General features: G+C 34.2%; 1 protein-coding gene across 2 annotated transcripts in view; it reads left to right on the top strand.

Annotated features, from left to right (window-relative positions):
* The window catches only part of LOC122818569 (uncharacterized), a 244,941-nt gene that overhangs the window by 167,033 nt on the left and 54,656 nt on the right, over positions 1–23,252 (top strand). For both annotated transcript variants that reach the window (XM_050890123.1, XM_050890122.1), the window contains exons 3-4: positions 9,178–9,382; positions 9,455–9,595. In XM_050890123.1, the coding sequence (XP_050746080.1) occupies positions 9,178–9,382; positions 9,455–9,595 (346 nt within the window). The remainder of the gene's footprint in view (positions 1–9,177; positions 9,383–9,454; positions 9,596–23,252) is intronic.

Here is a 23,252-nt window from a genome sequence, read left to right as displayed (position 1 = left end):
TTGGTTTCACTGGTCCGTTCGTTTCCTTCCGTTTGCCTGGAATTATTATCATGTTTGCTTTTATTAATTTTCTTTTTCTTTCTATATTATGTTTTATAATGCACCATTTTCCTTCCTCTGTTAGTTTATTCAAAATGTTTCTCGTCAACTTTCTTTAAAGTACCTGTCTTTTTAAATTGATTTGTAGTCTTAGATTTTACTAAAGGTGCTTGTTTATATTTCGGGTCTATCTCATAGTCATGACGTTTTTCATTTAGTTGTTCGATTCTGTTACTTTTCTTCATTTGTGTGTTGTGATCTGGAGTTCCTGCATACATGAAAATATCAGCTGGTATCTAATTTGTAGCATTATATTTGGTTTTGTGATTGTAAACATAAAGAATTAGTTCGAAGTTAGTAGATCTATTCTCGATAACTGATTCACTTGTTATAATTCTTAACTTTTCATTTACTGTTTTATGTAATCTTTCTATATCTGAAACACCGTTTTTACTGGTTGTTATTTGAATTTGAACTCCTTCTGAGTTATCCAATTATGTTAAGCTACGCACATAAATGATGAATCTTTGTCTGCCTTTATTTCTTGGGGTTTTCCCATTTCATTGAATACTTTCATGATTACTCTTTTGGCTTCTAGCCAATCTCTACCTGTGACTTCTGCTAGAGCTTCCTTTTTCCTTTGAAGTCTGTGAAGTCAGAATATCTTTAAGTCTTGTTGTATATATAATATATATATAATGATAGAATGTGTTCTTCCAATGAAGTGGAAAAATTATAATATCATCTAGATATACTAAACAATCTTAATAGATTAAATCTTCTAATAAATTGTTCATACATCTTTGGAAAGTAGCGGGCCATTTTTAAGGACAAATGGCATTCGAGTATATACGTAATGACCATGTTTTGTTGAGAATGATGTTTTAGCTATTGATTCTGGTTCCATTTAAATTTGATGAATTCCTTTGGCTAAATCAATGATTGTTAAATATTGACATCTTCCTAATTTGTCTTATATTTAATTTCATTTTAATTTCTGTAGTCTGCTACTAATCTGAATTTCAGTTTTCCTGATGCATCGCTCTTTTTTGGAACTATCCAAATTGATTTATGAATTATTTCCTGTTCAATCAATTCATTTATTTGTTTGTTAACTTCTTCATAGAAAATATGAGGGTATTTATATGGCTATATGGGATCTTCATGCTTGGTTTGTATTGAATGTTTAATAGTACTTGTAAAAGTCACATTTTCACCTTCTTTTCTCTGGATGTCTTTAAATTCAAATAAAACCTTTTTTAAATTTTTTTTTTCTTCCTCATTCAAGTGCTCTAACTTGTATTCATTACATTATTTTAATTCATTATTTATGGCAAAATTAAAAGATCTGTCATATGACAAGGGTGGATTAGGGCATTTTACTGCGGTATTATCCTTTTCAATTTTTTTTCAAATGATGGTGGATTAAGGCATTTTACTGCGGTCTTATCCTTTTCTATATCATTTTCTCCATACTTTGTATAAAGTAACATGTCTCCTAACATCACTGTTCCCTCCTCGTTATTTATTTTTGCCCTTTTTCTTTTAAATAATCTCTGCCTATTAATTTATCGTAATTGTCAGAAAATTTATTTAAATAAAATTTCTGTTAAGTAGGACACATTTTCCAAGGATCTAATGTTACACTTTTATTGAATTTTCTTGATGCATTTATTGTATACTTTTTTAAATTTTTATTCCACTATTTTATTTTCTGCAAAATTTTTTGTCATTACGTTGATAAATGACCCTGTATCTATCATAGCTCTAAAGAGTTTTCCCTTAATCATTACTCAGACATATGGGCAAAACTTTCTGTATCCGAGGCAGTTTGTTGTTTGCAAATTTACGTCCATACTATTCTGTGCACGTCAGTTTTCCTTTGTCTCTTAACAGGTGCACTAGGAGAATTACTTGAAGTCGATGCCTGGAAATTTAAAGGATGTTGTGCCCTACCTTGATCTAGGTTTTTCTTAAGCTCGTGAACTTTGGAGACTTTTTGAATTATTTGAACTATTATCTTTCCTTGAATTATTATTGTTATACTTTGGATCATTTTGTGATTGAGAATTAAATAATTAGATAATTAGATTAAGAATTAGATAATAATAATTTCGATGTGGTCCTCTCGAATACCTTTGATTATCATGACGTTTAGGTTTATAATTATCGAATGGGTCTGCGTCACAATTGCCTAATATCATTGCAGCTTGTTTTAAGTAAGCAAGAGTTGTGATATCTTTTTTGGATAAAGAATTATACAATCTGTCGGGAAGTTTTTTCTCGATACAATCCTTCGTAGTTTTATTTAATGAACTTGTGAAAAGTAATCTTTCTGCCGAGTCTGACTCTAATTCTAAATTATTTTGTACTTTTATAGAACCAAACTTAAGTTCATTTACAAACTTACTAATGCTTCCTTGGTATTGGGTAACCCGGATGTCCTGGATGATGTCTTCATAAGGCCTATGATCCTTGAAGGCCTTGATTAGAGCTGCTTTTGTAGTTACCCAAGCGTTTGATTTTTCTTCTTCGATGACTGCTTGCGCTGAATCGACAATGGTCCTTTCGATGGCTTCATATATAATGTGAGTTTGTTGGGCATCTTGAGTAGGGTATATTTGTAGAAGGTACTCAAACCTGGCAATGTACCGGCTTAGCTCTGCTGGATTTCCATCAAAGTATGCCAATTCTTTGATTTGCCCGATCAATTGATTCAAATGACCCTCGGACAGCTGTGGTAGCGCTGAAGGATTAGCCATTTTTAGTTGTCGTTGCTTTGTTAATTTTCAATATTTGCACTTAAATTTATTAGCGCGTATTGACCGATTTGGATTTTTGTTTTTGGTTTATAAACATTTTATTTTTGTTTTCAATATAGGCACTTTTAATTTTTTAGAGTAAGCGCGTATTGACCGATTTTGATTTTATTCAAGTTGGGTTAGGTTATATCTCAAAAAGCACCAAAGCTATAATTTGTTTCATATTATTTTCCCACCAATTTTCCGATCTTTCCTATGACAGCTATATGACATAGTCGTAAGCCGATTTTGATAAAATTTAAGTCAAAATTCAATTCCAATAAAAAATGTTATTTCCAAGCGTACGAGGTTATATCTTAAAAAACACCGAAGATCAATTTATTATTATTATATTATTATTAATGTTATTTCAAAGTGAAGGAGGTTACATGTTAAAAACACCGAAGATTTCAGTCAGAACTTTGCAACGCAGTGAAGCAGACATTTCCGACCCCATAAAGTATATATATTCTTGATCTAGCCATGTCCGTCTGTCTGTCCGTTTCTACGAAAACTAGTCTTTCAGTTTTAAAGCTATCGGGCTGAAACTTTCCCAAAAGTATTATTTCTATTGCAGGTAGTATATAGGTCGGAGCCAGCCGGATCCGACAACTATATCTTTTAGCTCCCATTGGAACTATCGGTGAAAAAATTAAAAAAAAATATATCTTTGGTGTATTTTAACAAGGAAAAATGATTTCAGTCAGATGTTTGCAATGCAGTGAAAGAGGCATTTCCAACCCCTCAAGGTATATACTCGTATAAGTCAGAACCAGATGGATCGGGCAACTATATCTTATAGCTCCCATAGGAACTATCGAGGAAAAGCTTTAAAAAAATTATATCTTCGGTATTTTTTAACATATTTTAATTAGTTTTGAATTTCGAATTCAGTTTTATCAAAATCGGACGACTATATGGCAGCTATATGCAATAAAAATGATCGAAAAATTAGTCGGAAGATATGAAAATATTATATTCTTTGGTGTTTCTTACTGTATAACCTTCTAAGCTTGGAAACAACAATTTTTAATTAGTTGTGAATTTCGAATTACATTTTTTTTAAATCGTAAGGCTATATCATATAGCTGTCATAGAAACGATCGGGAAATTGGTGAGCAAATAATATATCACAAAATATAGTTTTGGTGCTATTTGACGTATAACCTTCTTAGCTTGGAAATAACATTTTTAATTAGTTCTGAATTTCGAATTAAATTTTAATAAGATCGGACGACTATATCATATAGCTGTCCTAGGAACAATCGGGAAACAATTTATTTACTCGAGTTATTTCTTATAACTGCAAAGGTATGCAAACTTCGGCTTGCCGAAGTTAACTTCCTTTCTTGTTATTACTATTCTTCGTTAAGTGAAATTATGTTGTAAAATATTTTTTAAATAATTAATATTTAATAACAAAGAACGTTGCGTACTGTTTTTTTCAAGCCAATGTTGGAAGTGAAACTTACCAGACAAAAATACGGGAAGGATACAGTATTAGGTAGATTTCTTAAAAACCAAAATTTAGAAAAAGTGCGCAAAAGTGCACTTTTATACTAACTGAGCCTAATGAGAATTAAATGCTTTACAAGATAAAAAAGGTTTTAGAGGGGAAGCGAGCTGGACTCACTTGTAGCTCTTTTTAAAAATAAAAATGAATTTAAAGATTTCGTATTTTTAGGTTAGAACTTACACACGATTATACGAGCACCACAATCGATAAACACAAATACACAAGATAGGTCGGAGCCAGCCGGATCCGACAACTATATCTTTTAGCTCCCATTGGAACTATCGGTGAAAAAATTAAAAAAAAATATATCTTTGGTGTATTTTAACAAGGAAAAATGATTTCAGTCAGATGTTTGCAATGCAGTGAAAGAGGCATTTCCAACCCCTCAAGGTATATACTCGTATAAGTCAGAACCAGATGGATCGGGCAACTATATCTTATAGCTCCCATAGGAACTATCGAGGAAAAGCTTTAAAAAAATTATATCTTCGGTATTTTTTAACATATTTTAATTAGTTTTGAATTTCGAATTCAGTTTTATCAAAATCGGACGACTATATGGCAGCTATATGCAATAAAAATGATCGAAAAATTAGTCGGAAGATATGAAAATATTATATTCTTTGGTGTTTCTTACTGTATAACCTTCTAAGCTTGGAAACAACAATTTTTAATTAGTTGTGAATTTCGAATTACATTTTTTTAAAATCGTAAGGCTATATCATATAGCTGTCATAGAAACGATCGGGAAATTGTTGAGCAAATAATATATCACAAAATATAGTTTTGGTGCTATTTGACGTATAACCTTCTTAGCTTGGAAATAACATTTTTAATTAGTTCTGAATTTCGAATTAAATTTTAATAAGATCGAACGACTATATCATATAGCTGTCCTAGGAACAATCGGGAAACAATTTATTTACTCGAGTTATTTCTTATAACTGCAAGGGTATGCAAACTTCGGCTTGCCGAAGTTAACTTCCTTTCTTGTTATTACTATTCTTCGTTAAGTGAAATTATGTTGTAAAATATTTTTAAAATAATTAATATTTAATAACAAAGAACGTTGCGTACTGTTTTTTTCAAGCCAATGTTGGAAGTGAAACTTACCAGACAAAAATACGGGAAGGATACAGTATTAGGTAGATTTCTTAAAAACCAAAATTTAGAAAAAGTGCGCAAAAGTGCACTTTTATACTAACTGAGCCTAATGAGAATTAAATGCTTTACAAGATAAAAAAGGTTTTAGAGGGGAAGCGAGCTGGACTCACTTGTAGCTCTTTTTAAAAATAAAAATGAATTTAAAGATTTCGTATTTTTAGGTTAGAACTTACACACGATTATACGAGCACCACAATCGATAAACACAAATACACAAGATACAAGCCTCTCTGATTAAATGGCATTTCAAAAACGGCACTCCTTTGCTTAGTTTTACACTTTTTAACCATTCTAACTTTATAGAATTATTGGTGATTTATTAGAGCTGCCACCTCGTTGAAATAAAAACAGACTTTAACAGCTGATAACAGTGGTGCGATCTGCTAAACTTTTCTGTTGGTAACATTGGAGATTGATGTTATCTTAATCTATTCTGATAGTCAAAATCAATTTCAAACCACTTTTGAAAAACGGTTTTGGCCAAAAAAAAAGTTGTAAAATTTCACATAGTGGATTGTTACTGACTTCAGTGATATTACCAAAAAAAATTATTTCATTCTTTTTTTATTTCATTCTCTTTCTAAGAATTTCAAATTAAATTTATCAAAAATCGGACTACTCTAACATATAGATGTAAAAAAAATATAAAAAATTACATTCACAACATTATAAGATAATATGTCAAAAAACCACAAAGCTATAATTTGTTTCATAATATTTTCCCATCAATATTCCGATCGTTCCTATGACTGCTATATGATATAGTCGTCCAATGTTGAATAAATTTAATTCGAAATTCAGAACTAATTAAAAAATGTTATTTCCAAGCTTAGAAGGTTATATTTTAAAAAACACCGAAAATATACTTTTGTTATATTGATTTACCACTAATTTTCCGAACGTTCCCATGGCAGTTATATGATAAGGTCTTCCGATTTTGATGGAATTTAATTCGAAATTCAGAACTTATTAAAAAATGTTATTTCCAAGCTCAAAGGGTTATATGTTAAATAACACCAAAGATTTAATTTTTCCATATTTTCCGACTCATTTTCCGAACGTTTCGATAGCAGCTATATGATATAGACGTTCGATTTTGATAAAATTTAACTCGAAATTCAAAACAAATTAAAATATGTTATTTCCAAGCGTAAGAGTTTATATGTTAAAAAACACCGAATATTATTTTACCACAAATTTACCACTAATCGGCTCGTCTTGTGACGCTGATCAAGAATATATATACTTTATGGGGTCGGGAACGTCTCCATCACTGCGTTGCAAACTTATGACTGAAATCATTATACCCTCTGCTAGGGTATAAAAACACTAAAGATATAATTTTAAAACATTTTTTCTGACCATTCCCATGGAAGCCTTAAAATATAGTTTTCCGATCCGGCTGTTTCTGACTTATATACTACCTGCAAAAAAATAAGACTTTAGGAAAATTTTTAGTAGCAATATGTTGACGGACAAACGGACATGGCTAGATCGACTCGCCTAGTGATGCTGACCATAAGTATATATACTTTATGGGGTAGGAAACGTCTGAATCTGAAATCATTTTACCCTATGGAAGGGTATACAAAAAATGTTAATACCTTACCCTTCCATTAACCTTTTGCACAACCAGTCAAAGGTACCGCCACTACTTTGACTAATATTTATCGACACCTTTAGTATCGGTTCTTTTTAAAAAAGTTTTGGGTTTCTTTTAAATACAATTACACATATCGACCGTTCTTTTACAAACCGAACAACTTTTTAAGTTGACATTTTTGATTTGCCTGAAACTTTGTTTACTTATACTATTGGGAAAATTAGTAAAAAAGTGTATCAAAATTTGGCCGAAAAAAAATAATTTTTTGGTTTAAATTTTTTAAAGTTTGAAAAAAAGCTGGTATTCAAAAGTCTCTATGTTTGTAATATTTCATGTGTTTTGCATAAACTCCTCTGAAACGTCTACGTTTTAAATACATTTTTTAAACAATAAAAGCTAATTTTATTTTTAAAAAATGTTTAAACTTTTGCCCTCACAGAAAAAGTTGTTTTTTAATTTTAAAATATGTTTCTATTTGTCACCTACAATCAATTTCTTTTAAAGTTTTCAAGCTATGGAATTGAATGTAGTAAGGCCCCTAATATTTTCAGCAGCCTTCTCGCTCGCTCTTATTAGAACACTTGTATATCTGATAATGTCTAAATAAAAAAGGAAATATATTTAATAAGATATATTTGTTTTTATAAGCTTTTCCTTAATATATTCACTATATTTATTATGCAATAAAATTTGGTGTGCCTAAAATATTTATTTAACAAGTATAGGCTTCAGAGGATTTTATGCCAAAGACATGAAATAGGTCAAATAACTCCAGATGGAGATATAGACTTGCAAACAGAGGGAATTTTTTTTTGGCAAATCCTGATACACGTGTTTACTTGTTTTTTGAATGGTATACGTAAAAAAAAGTGTGAGGCAGTCAAAATGAAAATTATTGATGTTTTATCGATTATTTAAATGAAACAATGAGCAATTTTTATTAAGTGTACTTAAACTTTATTTTAATTTGTAATGTTTAAAAATATAAATCTAATTTTCATCAAAAATTATCCATTTTATTATTCACTTCTTAACTAAAGACGAAAAAAAATTAATAAAATTGTTCATTATGTACAAGGTCCAAATCGGTAGTATATGGAACTTTCCTTACTTTTTAAATAAAAATTAAACTAATTATAAAACAAGTTTAGTATAGTAATACGCCTATGCCTACTATACTGTCCTTACATTACTATACTTATTTTACTATCTTTACTGTACTTTCCTTACTTTACTATCCCTAACTTAAAGATATGTATATAATAACATATTATTTTCATGTTTATTTATGTTTAAAAAGAAGAGCTTATCGACAAGGTTCGATGATATCTAGCCTTACTGAAGATGAGGGAGGGCAGATACTTATACGTATATGTATAAACATAAAAAATACGTATATATATTGGATAATTGTTACTTACTTTTCAAAAATCTGTCCATGTTTAAGTACCACCAAACTCATACCAACACCACTTACAAAAATAACTAAAGTAACAATATTATTAATTTATAATGAATAATGTATGTACTTAAAATTCGTCAATATTTCTCTATGTGTCTTAAAGATGGAAACACAACATTGTTGCCCCGGTAAACATCTTTCTCTACCTCCAGCCCATATACAACATTAGCACTTTGCGTTATCCTGGAGATTCTTTATAATTCTACTCCACGAAAAAACAGTCAGGACAGTCAGTCCTCAGGAATTTTTCTCTATATAAGTTTAGCTTTTCTTAAACGGATTTCTGATAAAACAGAAAACACTGTTCCCTTCTCAATAGCATCTTCAAAGTAATAAACCGGCCTGAATTTGTGGTCATCGACACTTTATATCGTTATGATCTTTTTAAACTAATGCTTAATTTCGTTGGCTACACCTGAATAACAAATTTACGTTGCCTTCATTTTCCTTTGGGAGTACTTATGTGACAGTAGCATCAGAAACTTGGCTTACTTCACTCGAATCGTAAATGAGCAAAAAACTTAACTCAAGTTCTGTAACTATAGCTTTTTGAACTTACTTACTTACTTTTATAATTCGCAAACATTTTCAGAATTTGCCAGGAGAAAGACGATTTAACAGCAAACAACAATGGTCATAATACTCCTACCGGTGTTGCCACGATCCCCAGCAATTATATTCCTTCAACTAAAATAACGCGAACTTCAATACTTACAACTACTATATTCAATAATATAGAGCTTTTGGAATCAAGTAAAAGTAAGAGCAGGACCCATTACTCCGACATTTTTGTTTCTGTAAGTTTAAACAATCAGTGACTTTTCCTAATAGATATATTACTAATGATACTATCATTACTTTTCCAACAGACTGCCATATTAACTACGGTGTCTAAAAAGTCTTTAAAAAGAACGTTAAAAAAAAATTCTACTTCCTCTGAAATTTTCACATCAAGCACATCGATGATAAGGACCAATTCCGCTAAACTTACTGTATCAAGCAAATATTTGGTAAGTAAAAAAACTCACGGTAATTGTTTGTTAGTAAGTTTAATTTAAACTCATGAAATTGCAAGAATTTTTTTTGCACTTTCCGTATTTAATAAACGTTCTTTTCATTTTAAAATTTTTGATTTTAAAAACAAATTGTATATAATGTTATGTTTAAAAGAATGAAATACAATATATTTGTTAGACCAGGACACGCTCTGGATTGAGTGCGACGATGTCGTTATCTTGTTGACTATCGTACTCTTGTCCCCATCTCTAATTTTGTTTTGAGTCTTAACCTTGTGCACAATGCTAAAACCGTAATATATATTAATCTAAACAATAAAGAACATATTATTTGGTGTCAGAAGTGAGTCAACATGGCTGAGGAAAAACACCTTAATTGCTTCTATAAGTGCTGAAACAATACAAGAGGCCACAAATGCTGGTCAGGCAAGCAGCTCTTCAATGATGCCGCCGTTTTCAATGGAAAACAAGGAAGAACGCTAAAGTCGAGTGCCTCAACTATCAGATACCCATTACTCAGCTTAAGGGAGTAAAAGGGAATTGGAGATATATAGGCAGCGAAGAGATATTGTGAAGTGCCCCCTACCCGCTATTTCAGTATATTTTATGTGGGCGGCAGACGGATTTAAGCGTTTAAGCCGTTTGTGGGCTTTAGAGTGGTCGTGGCAATAGATTGATGAGACAAATACTTTTCAGCTAACATTTTTTTTTTTAAATATGCGCTAAAGATTTTTGCGGATTGTGGGCGTTAGAATGGGCGTGGTACTCCCCTAGATCCAACTTGCGCTGCGTAGGAAGACCAGGAATCTACATGCATGTATATTCTAGCTCTTATAGTTTCCAAAATCTCAGCGTTTATACGGACGGACAGGACATATACCTTATGGGTTCGGAAACTCTTCCTTCTACGTGTTACATACTTTCCCACGAATATAGTATACCGTCTTACTCTACGACTAACGGGTATAACTACAAAGTGAGCAGGACCCTGCAGTACGAGAATACTTCACACGATTTAATTGAGAGCTCCAACTTATAAAAATACATATGATCTCAAAAGAGTCCAGAGCTTAATTCCGCGCCGCGCTTTTTAATAAGTCCACGAAATTCGGGAGATCATCACTTCAACGAAAATAAGGAAGTGTCCACTTCTATGAAAAATGAAACCAGGAACCAGGGGAGTAAATTGCGACATATGCTCTGCGTTTTCGACAATCAGCAATATATTGTGATTTTTGATCTTTTCTATATCGAATGCTTTTGGGATAGAGACCCACAGTAAATGTGACGAGATTATTTCTAAACAACCGGGAACTTTTACAAATGCTTACGAAATTGCTTTTTCCAGAGAACGGCAAGTGCCTGAAGCGAGCAGGATATATGGCTCCCGAATATCACTACCGAATCTAATCTGGCTTCCTTATTTTCGAGCACAGACTGGTATTCCCGACCAAACTGAGGATAAGGAGAACTTCATAGTGCTCACTTGGGTATTGTTAAATGAATAACATTGCTCGTTCGTTTTCGTGTTGGCCGGGGATTGATAACGATATTGAACTCTCATTTTCGATACTTACGGGAAGAATGAAGAACTTAATAATGAAATCCTCCCAATTAGTGGCGAAACGGACCAAAGAATCAATACTCCACGCAAAAACCACCTGGGCGAGGATGCATACGATGATGTTATCTTACTGACTACCGGTTGTCCCCATGTCTAAGCTTTGGCTCTTAAGTTTCTTCTTACTGGAAAACTTTAAAATGTATTAATCTAAACAATAAAGGACATATCATATCAATCCGTCCAAAACTATGGCGCCCACAGTTTTCGTGCTAGAAAACAAGCATTCCTTTTTTTTATGAACTTTGCTTTTATTTATTGAATCTTTTCTTCATTTTGAGACTAACAATAAGTTAATTAACATTAATATTTAACTAACAGTATACTAAGACTACATTGCGACGAAGACGTGATTGGTTGCTCTGCTACCACGGTGCTTCGGTGATTGTTCCCGAGATCTTCGACCGAACTTTCTGGACTATGTCAATATTGCTATTTCTGGCATTCCCCCATTTCTAGGAGGTTTTTGTACCGAGTTATGCAGCAGGAGTTTTTATATTTAAGGCTAAGGAAGACCGATCGTGGATAAGCCAATGAAGGCTGCTGGTTTTAGTTTTTGGTGTGTTCTATCAACTTCAATGTGCCCGCGCCATGTAAGCTTTCTGTCGAGGTATACTCCTAGATATATTACATCATTTGCTTGCGAGAGTAGAGTGTTGTTTAACGTAAGCGGCGAGCCGTTTTGCCTGTTCAGGGCGAACGTAACGTGCTTGCATTTTTGTTTGTTAACTGTAATTCGCCAATCTGATAGCCATTTTTCAACATCGATGATGACGAGCTAGCAACTGCGCGGCTTGCATCAGGCATTTTGAGCGGCTAAAAATAGCTGTATCATCAGCGAATGTAGATTTTGTTAGTCGTGTGCTTGTCGGGATGTCTGCTGTGTAGAGGACATATAATGTTGGCCCTAGCACGCTACCTTGAGGAACTCAGACATAGCAGTGTAGCACCTCACAACAAATTTTCTGTCGTAAAGGTAAGACTCTAAGAGTATGTCGGTGCTGTGGGGGAGCATTGTCTTGATCTTGTACATTAGAGCTTCTAGTCAGACTCTATCAAATGTTTTAGAGTTCTCCGGTTGACCTGGTCAAAACCCAAATTGATGTGACGGCATTCTTTCCTGGAGTCTTAGGTATGTGTTTATCCGAGTCAATACGCGTTGTTTCAAAGAGTTTAGATAAGCATGAATATAGGCTTATAGGTTTGTATGACGTGGGGATTGTATGGTCTTTGTCAGGATTTCCTATCTCTATTATAATTGACTTTTTCCATCTCACTGAATAGTGGCCAAGTTTTGCGATGGCATCGAAAAAACGACGCAATATGGGAGCTCAGTGATCATATTGGGAGTTATATGATCGCGGCCCAGAGATATTTTCGGATTAAGTTGATTTTTGATGATATTAACGTTTTCGCATGGGCGAAACTTAATTGGCTCATTTTGAAAGCTCATATTGTAAAGTCGGCAAAGTAATCGCACTAGTGGCAGGATTTGGATAGAAGATATTTTTGAGGTGGTTGGCAAACGTGCTGGCAAACGCGCCCAGCTGCCTGTGGTGTCTTTCGGTGAGTTGGGTGAGCTCTCCATAGTGAGTGTTTTGTACTAGAAGTTGACACATAGAGCAATGCAGCGGCGGTGGTCATATGCTTCTTCTTGCTGTAGAGCTTTAGTAATTTGACGTGATGTCTTAAGCTTTGTTTAGCAGATGGCGATCTGTGGTTTTGCCACTCTCGACGTAAACGTCGCTTTTCGAGGACGAGCTGTTCGATTTGTAGATTTGTTTTCTTTTGATTGCATTGCACCTCGAGCTGCAGAGACGAGTACAAACTCCAATGAATTAGCAAAGCCGTCTACGTCGTCTACATTGTTGAAATGGGGACTTAGCTCAATGTGTGAAAAAATCAACATAAAAATTTGCGATTTTATCGCAGAGAGCATTTTTTCGCGTTATTGTACATTTATTAAGCTAGTCACTGCACTTTTGTAAAATGGAGAACAAAAAATACACGTTTGCGCGAGACGATAGCTTATAAAACAAATTTTGAAAGCGTATTTAATTATTGATTGACTTAAAAAAGTTGGATACGCCCTTTCTAACGCCCACAAAAATCTGTCTGCCGCCCACTTTACAATATTCTTAGCTTTACAATATCGTTTTGATACTTATATATCTACTTTGGTGTCGGTGTTTTTATTCAACTATATAAAATCTCACATTTTTGTTTTCAAAACGAGTCGACATACAAGGTGAGTTCCAAAGTAAACAGGACTTGTTTAATCTAGCATCTAGAATCTGCTATCGTTTATCGATTTCCAGTAAAAATTTCATGACATTTCATCAATTGGAAGTGATGTTATTGCGTATTAAGTGTCAGTATGTTTTTTTTTCATCGGCGCGAAAATGAGCTTCGAACAAAGAGCCACCATTAAATGCGCCGTCTCATCGATTAACACTTCTTTCCGACTATTTGACCAAAAATCACGTTTTAACCAACAACCACTCCCCATATTCACCTGATATGGCACACTGCGACTTCTACCTTTTCGGAAAAATGCATTTGCCGATGAAAGGAAAGCGTTATGCAGACGTCGAGGCCATTCAAAAGGCTTGCACCGGCATACTAGCGGCCATACCGGGCAACGAGCTAAAACACTCGTTCCACATGCAAAATGCTGTATTAAAGCAGAGGGAGATTATTTTGAATAAAATAAATTGATTTTGCCGAAAAAACTATTTGTTCTGTCTTTTTTTAAAGTCCTGTTTACTTTGGATCTCATCTATAACTCACACACCTGAACTATACCAGTTCACAGCATCTTTTACTGAGAATTGACCTTTTATGTGATTATCCAAACTGTATTTGAAGCACCTGAAAATTTGAGATAATGTTAAGAATCTTAAAATAAGAAACATAAGGTCGACCACTTTTTAAAAACTATCTGGTTTGGCGAAAAAATGTTTATAAATAAATACATTTTGTATAGCGATAATTTGTGAAGCACTGAAGCTACAGGTTTGTGATATACCTCGTTGGAAAGGTATTTCAAAATAATAAGCACGATTTTTAAACACGATTTGTCTCAATACCACCATTTTAAAATTGTGGTGCAAAGTTTTTTTTTAATTAAATTTTTTTTTAGCCTTTTTCCGATTTCTCAAAATTGGGTCTAACGATCTGAAATAAAATTTTAAGGTGTTTAGTCCTTAAGATTTCTCAAATTTTGGCTAAAATTTAAAAAAATTACATCTTCGGTGTTTTTTAACATATGGAAAAAACATTTTTTAGTTGGTCTTCAATTTCGAAATAAATGTGATCAAATTCCTACGACTATATCATATAGCTGCTATAGAAACGATCGAAAAATTAGTCGGAAAATATGAAAAATGTTACCTTTGATGTTTTTTAACATATAACCTTGTTAGTTTGGAAATAAAAATTTTTTAATAGTTTTGAAATTCGAATTCAATTTTATCAAAATCGGACGACTATATCATATAGTTGTCATAGGAACGATCGGAAAATTGTTGGCAAATTAATATGAAACAAATTATAGCTTTTGGTGATTTTTGGCATATTATCTTTTATTATTGGGAATGTTTTTTTGTATGTATTTAAGAATATTTTTGTATATTTTTTAGAATTTCGAATTCAATTTAATAAGAATCAGACTACTCTAACATATGGATCTAAAAAGAATGAAATAAATCATTTTTAATATCACTGAAGTCAGCAACAATCCTTAAAAATTGTACATGGTGTTACTAAAGTAGATTATTTCTTATAACTGCAAGGGTATACAAGCTTCGGCATGCCGAAGTTAACTTCCTTTCTTGTTTTTAAATTTTTTCCCCAATAGTTCCTATAGGAGCTATATGATATGGTTGTCCGATATACTACCTGCAATAGAAAGAAGACTTTTGGGAAAGTTTCAGCCCGATAGCTTTAAAACTGAGAGACTAGTTTGCGTACAAACGGACGGACAGACGGACATGGTTAGATCGAATCGTCTAGTGACGCTGATCAAGGATATATATACTTTATGGGGTCGAAACGTCTCCTGCACTGCGTTGCAAACTTCTGACTGAAATCATTATACCCTCTGCAAGGGTATAAAAAGACACATTTATAAATTCACGGGGGGCAGAAGCGAAGATGATCAGCAGATATGGGTATAGTCGCAGCCATATTGCCGAACCAGACAGGTGCAAGGTCCTAAGTTAAGTTTTGTGCCAAAAATAAAATAAATGTGAGTGATAGTATGTTAGTTAGCATGGAGGGCGGTATTTATTATTAATCATTTAATGGGCAACCGTGGTCCCGACACAATAGGCCCCGTGAGATTTACTTGGGAGTTCCACTACATACTTGGCTGATTTACTTGGAAGTTCAACTAGATACCCGGGAGATTTACTTGGGAGTTCGATTACATAGTGTGGAAGCTTACTACTTTCTTGGGAATTGCACTACAATACTCTTCCTACTACACAATTTGGCTGCCAGTCACCGGCGTCACGCACGGAAAACCAGCCGAGAACGCCTTCGCCATCCTCGCTGAAGACATCCAGTATTTTCCCGGTGAGTCCGTTCCGGACTACAAAGTCCACCTCATCTCTGGATCTCCCAGTCGTCAGGCAGCGGCGTGGCGAATTATCGCCGTCTCTTTTTGGGGCGGTGGAGTGCGCCGGCTAGCTATCTTGAAGAGGCCGCTGGCCTCCAACAATAAGTGCTCATGGCCGACGACAACCGCCCTCCGTGCCGGCAAGCAGTGGCTGAAAATTTAAAACAATTAAAACACTTGTACCTTGATGATATACATAGCATGTACTTTTCTGTGTAATTGAGCATTTATCCGGATTTGGACCCGAGAGCCGTATAGGTATAGTTTACAGTGCAGTTGGCCCGTCCCTTCTTTTTCAGGTTTAGGTGACCCGTTCGGCCGAGTTTGGGTGGTGCCCAGTAGCACATAAAGGGTACCCATGGGATGAAGCGCTTGGCTGAAACATCAAAAGCCACCAAATAAAACCCGAATTTTTGTTGATGCTTGTAAATGTTTACCTATGATTACGTTTTGAACTTTGTGATGTCCGATAGCGGAGTTGTCGATGTTTTCTTTTATGTTGCGAGCTGCATCATTAGGGGTACTCTGAGACAGACTGAGCCAGCGGCACTGCCACCGAAAATAAACAGTTCGTAACACATTTCGAATTCAATAAAAACAAGATGCCGATGCGTTCCCTTGCACTTATAAGAAATAATCAACGTTAGTAACACCATATACAATTTTAAGGATTGTTGCTGGATTCAGTGATATTAAAAAGAAAACAAGGGGAAAGTACAGTCAAGTTTCTTTACTATTAGATACCAGTTACTCAAATAACAAACTTTTAAAAAATATGCCATCATGTATGTTTTTCACCGCTCGAATTAGCTCCCGATTGGTATATCAAAATCAGTACTCAGGGAACACCACGAGAAGGCCGTTGCTTTGGGGTCTTTCAAACCAAAGTACAATTTGGGAACCTAGTAATCGACTTGAGTTGTCAAACTTGGCCCACGAATCTGCATGCCAAGGCTGCCTGTTCTAGCTCTTATAGTTTCCGAGATCGTTTATACGGACAGACAGACGGAAAGACGGACATGGCTAGATCGACTCGGCTAGTAATTCTAATCAAGAATATATATACTTTATGGGGTCGGAAACGCTTCCTTCTAGTATACCTTTTTACTCTACGAGTAACGGTTATAAAAATTATTTCATTATTTCTCTGACCGTTTCTTTGACAGCTATATGTTAGAATCGTTCGATTTTTATTAATTTTAAATCGAAATTCTTAAATTCTTAAAATATAAATAATTATAATCCTAATATTATAGAATACTATAAGCTAAGCTATAATTTGTAAAAAACACCCCAATAGTTCCTATGGGAGCTATAAGATATAGTGGTCCGATCCGTCTGGTTTCTTATATACTACCTGCAAAAGAAATACGAATTTGGGAAAGTTTCAGCCCGATAACTTTAAAACTGACAGACTAGCGTGCGTAGAAACGGACGGAAAGACGGACGGACACGGCTAGATCGACTCATCTAGTGCTGATCAAGAATATATACACTTTATGGAGGCGGAAAAGTCACCTTCACTGCGTTATACTCTCTGCAAGGGTACAAAAAAAATGGTCACATATATCAGTTCAGGTCATCTTATACAGCATGAGTATTGACCTTCTTTGTACGTATCCAAACTGTATTTGAAGGTCCAAGAAATTTAAGATGATGTTGAACAGCTTAATATAACAAGCATTAGTTCTAGCACTTTTGGGAAAACTAGCTCGTTTGGAAAACACACAGTTTGAAGTTACAGGATTGTGCAATAAATAGCTAATTTTTGTATGCCGCAACTTGTAAAGTACTGAAGCTTTTGGATTGTGCTATACGTCGTTGGAAAGGTATTTCAAAATTATAAGTACGATTTTTAAAAACGATTTTTCTACATAATATTAGCTTTATTTAGCAAATTTTCCGATTTTTAAAATTTGTTTTTTTTTCCGATTTTTTAAAAAAGGCCCTTACGATTTCAAATAAATTTTTAAGGTGTATGGCCCTTGAGATTCTCCAACTTTTCGCATGGGACACATTCTTGTAAGAAATACCTGTTTAAAACTTTAAAAAAGAAAATGGTCACATTTATAGTTCAAAGCACTTATTCTGCCTCAAAATTGACCTTCTTTGGGCGTATTCAAACTGCATTTGAAGGTCCTGGAAATTTAAGGTAATGTTAAATAGCTCAATATAAGAAACATTAATTTTACCAGTTTTGGAAAAACTTGCAAGTTTATCAATTCACAGCATCTTATACAAGTTCACAGCATCTTAAATTGTCTGAGAATTGACCTTTTGTATGCGTATCTATACTGTATTTAAAGGTCCTGGAAATTTAAGAAATTTTGTTAAAGAAATTAGTTTTGTCCTTGAGATTTTTCAACTTTGGCTAACAACACATTCTTGTAAAAATACCCGTATCAAACTTAATAATAAGAAAGCCACATTTATCAATTCAGAGCATCTTATACCAGTTCACAGCATCTTATACAGTCTGAGAATTGACCTTTTGTAGCCATACTGTATTTAAAGGTCCTAGAAATTTAAAATGATGTTGAACAGCTTAATATAAAAAGCATTAGTTCTATCACTTTTGGGAAGACTATCTAGTTTGGCGAGAAAACAACTATAAATAGATAAATAATGTATACCGATAACATGTGAAGCTTAAGGATTTTGCTATACGTCGTTAGAAAAAAATTTAAAACAATAAGTACGATTTTTAAGCACGATTTGTCTAAATACTACGGTTTCATTAAGGTCCAACGTTCATTTTATTTAGTTTTTTTAGCTTACTCTTATTAATTATTAGCTTAATCTTATAAAAACGGCTCTAACGATTTCCAATAAATTTTAAAGGTGTATAGCGCTTGAGATTCCTCAACTATTATCATAGCCACATTCTTTTAAAAAATACCTGTTTCAAACCATATTAAAAAATAATAGACTGCCTGAGAATTGACCTTTTGTGTGCGTCTTGGAAATTTAAGATGTTGTTAAACAGCTTAATATAACAAACATTCGTTATACGACTTTTGAGAAAACTAGCTAGTTTTTCAAAAAAAAAAAAAATCACTAATAAATGGATACATTTTGTATACCGATTACTTGTGAAGTACTGGAGCTATAGGCTTGTGCAAAAATAAGTTAAATTTTCTACACCAGCAACTTGTAAAGTACTGAAGCTTAAGGATTGTGTTATACGTCGTTTGAAGGGTATTTAAAAATTATTTCCAAATACTACCGTTTAAAAATTATGGTACAACGTTTTCTTTATTAAAATTTGTTGTATCATTTTTCCGATTTTGTAAAAACCACCGTATAAAAATTTGTTTCAAGGTTTTTTTATTTAGATTTTTTTTATCCTTCTTTCGATTTATTAAAAACGGCTCTAACGATTGGAAATAAAATTTTACACATTAATAATAATAATAATACACATTATTGTAAAAAAAATCCGTTTCAAAATTGGTCACATTTATCAGTTCAGAGCACTTATGTATACTGCCTTGACCTTTTGTGTGCGTATCCAAACTTAATAATAACAGGAAAAAAAAGTAAACGTCGGCAAGCCGAAGTTTGTATACCCTTGCAGTTATAAGAAATAATTAGCTTTAGTAACACCATGTGAAATGACATATTATCTTATAATATTGGGAATATAATTTTTTATATTTTTAAGAATTTCGAATTCAATTAAATAAAATCGGACTACTCTAACATATAGAAGTCAAAAATATGGTCTTAAAAAAGAATACAACAATTAAAATAATAAAATCACTGAAGTCAAAAACCAATTAAAAAATGTTATTTCCAAGCGTAGGAGGTTATATGTTAAAAAAAAATACCAAATATATGTATTTTCTTAATTTTTTCCCCGATAGTTCCTATAGGAGGTATAAAATATAGTTGTCCGATCCGACTGGTTCCGACGTACATACAACAGAGAAAGAGTAAGCCCGATAGCTTTAAAACTGAGTGACTGGTTTTCGTATAAGCGGACGGCCAGACGGACATAGCTGGATCGACTCGTCTACTGACGCTGATCAATATACTTTATGGGGTCGGAAACGTTTCCTTCACTGCGTTGAAAACTTCTGACTGAAATCATTATCATCAAGGGTATAAAAAGCCACATTTATCAATTCAGATCATCTTATTCCAATTTACAGCATCTTATACTTCCTGAGAATTGACCTTTTGTGTGCGTTTCTAAACTGTATTTGAAGGTAATGAAAATTTAAGCAAATGTTAAAGGACACACGGACATGGCTAGATCGATTCGCCTAGTGACCCTGATCAAGAGTATATATATCCTTTAGTGGGTCGGAAACTTCTCCTACACTGCGTTGCAAACTTCTGACTGAAATCATAATATACTCTGCAAGGGTATAATAATAATATAGGAAGAAAGCCGCGCAATATGTTCTCTCTAAGCGCCAGCAGCGCCCTTGCTCACATTTTTCGGCTCTGCTTTTGTTTCAGCCAACGCCAAGAATGAGAGATCAAAACATAAAGTAGACTAACACCACTTATATGTAGTTTTTTTTCTAACTGACGTTTGACTGAACACGGCTAAGTTGTTCTTTGGGACAATCTATAGGTATCAAATACACTAAAACACATTAGTTGAAAGAGAAAGATTTAAAATTCGTTTGAGAGATGTGAATGCATTGTAGGTCGGAATAAGAGAAGAGAGAAAATGGGAGATGCCCCTCCTGCGCCAATTCCATTGTTTAGCAATTTAAAGTTGACATTGACCTAGTCGTAATTCAAAACATTACTGAAATTGGTATTGAGTAGACGGGAGTATTGAGAATTAAGTAGAAGGGAAGACAAAAAGAACAAATTTGTTTATTTAAAGTTGTAAATATTAAGTTAGCCGCACACTCTTCCCTCTCTTATTGCCGGCAGCGCTTTACTCTTTGCCGCGCAGCTCGGCCTGCACCTAATTACATACAAAATAGAGTTTGTATACGCCCAAAGAAGGTCAATTCTCAGGCAGTATAAAATGCTCTGAACTCCCAAATGTGACCATTTTTTCTTTATTAAGTTTGAAAGGGGTATTTTTTACAATAATGTGTCCTATGCAATAAGTTGGGGAATCTCAAGGGCTCTACACCTTAAAAATTTATTTCAAACCGTTAGAGCCGTTTTTGAGAAATAAGAGTAAGGCTAAAAAAACTAAATAAATATAACTTTGGACCTTAATTTTCTAATTTTAAAAATCGTACTTATTAATTTGAAATACCTTTCTAACGACGTATCGCACAATCCTTAAGCTTCAGTACATCACAAGTTATCGGTATACAACATTTACCTATTTGTAGCTATTTTCTCGTCAAACTAGCTAGTTTTCCCAAAAGGGTTAGAACGAATGTTTGTTATATTAAGCTGTTAAACATCATCTTAAATTTTCAGGATCTTCAAATAGAGTTTGGATCCGCCAAAAGAAGGTCAATTCTCAGGAATTATACGATGTTCTGATTGACAAATCTGACCATTTTTATACCATTGCAGAGGGTATTATGATTTCAGTCCGAAGTTTGCAACGCAGTGAAGGAAACGTTTTCGACCCCATAAAGTATATATATTCTGGATCAGCGTCACTAGACGAGTCGATCTAGCCGGTCCGATCCGACAGTCCGTCCGTTTCTTCCTAAATTAGTCCCTCAGTTTTAAAGCTGAAACTTTCCCAAATATCTTCTTTCTATTGCTAGTATATAAGTCGGAACCAGCCGGATCGGACAACTATATCTTATAGCTCCCATAGGAACTATCGAAGAAAAAATTTAAAAAAAATGATATCTTCGGTGTTTTTTAGCATATAACCTTCTTAGCTTGCAAATAACATTTTTAAATTAGTCTTGAATTTCGAATTAAATTTATTTCAAAATCAGACGACTATATAATATAGCTGTCAAAGGAACGATCGGAAAATTGGTGGGAAAATAATAAAAAACAAATTATAGCTTTGGTGCTTTTTGACATATAACCTTCTAAGCTTGGAAATAACATTTTTTTATTAGTTCTGAATTCCGAATTTAATTTTATCAAAATCGGACGACTATATCATATAGCTTTCATAGGAACGATCGGGAAACAAATTATTTACTAAAGTTGATTATTTTTGATAACTGCAAGGGTATACAAACTTCGGCTTGCCGAAGTTAACTTCCTTTCTTGTTATTATTAAGTTTGGATACGCAGACAAAAGGTCAAGGCAGTATAAGTGCTGTTAACTGATAAATATGACCAAGTTTGAAACAGGTATTTTTACAAGAATGTGTGCAATGCCAAAACTTGAGGAATGTCAAGGTGATTCGCCTTAATATTCTATTTGCAACCGTTAGAGCCGTTATGAAAATACCGAAAGAGGAATACAAAAATCGAAATAAAAAACTTTGGGACATAATTTTTAAACGGTGTTTTTTTTTTAAATCGAAAATTTTTATAGGTATTTTTTTTGCCAAACTAGCTAGTTTTCCCAAAGGTAGTAGAACTAATATTTGTTATATTAAGATGTTTATCATTATCTTAAATTTCCTATAAATATGTGACCATTTTTTTTAAACCCTTGCAGAGGGTATAATGATTTCAGTCAGAAATTTGGAACGCAGTGAAGAAAACGTTTCCGACCCCATACAGTATATATATTCTTGATCAGCGTCACTAGACGAGTCGATCTAGCCGTCTGTCCGTCCATCTGTCCGTCAGTTTCCACGCAAACTAGTCTCTCAGTATTAAAGCTATCGGGTTAAAACTTTCCCAAAAGTCTTCTTTCTATTGCAGGTAGTATATAAATCGGAACCAGCCGGATCGGACAACAATATTTTATTGCTCCCATAGAAACTATCGGGGAAAAAAGAGTGAGAGTGCCGTGTGTATAAGAAAGTAACGGGACGCCGCCGAACTTTGGACTCTGCCGTGAACTTTGGAGCAAGAGACAAGGTGCCACATCTCAGAGGCGGATCGGCACACAAGCTTGCCATATGCGTCACGGGAATCAGCGGAATGGCAGCATCAGGACAAAAGGGTCAAACAGGAGCCATGGACTATGGACCCGGTGTGGAGAGCTTTGGCGGTCCATGCACAAAAGGGGAATAACGTTTCCCGGAAGCCCTATATAAACCCGTAGGGCGCTGGCAGCAGAATCAGTCGGTTACGGTCAGTCGAACACGATCAGTTGATCACGAGGAGAAGAGTCGAAGAGTTAAGGCAAGCAGTCGATTAAATACTAAGTGATCAGAAAACCAACCAAGTAAACTACGAGGGAGCCACAACAAGGCGAGTCGTCGAAAGCAGTGCCGTGGGAGCCTACAAGGAGCAAGTTTGCCACGTCGAGACACAGGTGGCTGAGGTATAAAGGGGGTCTGCTTATTCCTGCCAACGAAGTCCTGGCGTTACGCCTGGAGGGTCTACCAGAC

This window comes from Drosophila biarmipes, unplaced genomic scaffold (assembly GCF_025231255.1).
Source record: "Drosophila biarmipes strain raj3 unplaced genomic scaffold, RU_DBia_V1.1 ptg000015l, whole genome shotgun sequence".
Lineage (NCBI taxonomy): Eukaryota > Metazoa > Arthropoda > Insecta > Diptera > Drosophilidae > Drosophila > Drosophila biarmipes.
This window is presented reverse-complemented; position numbering and strand designations above follow the sequence as displayed.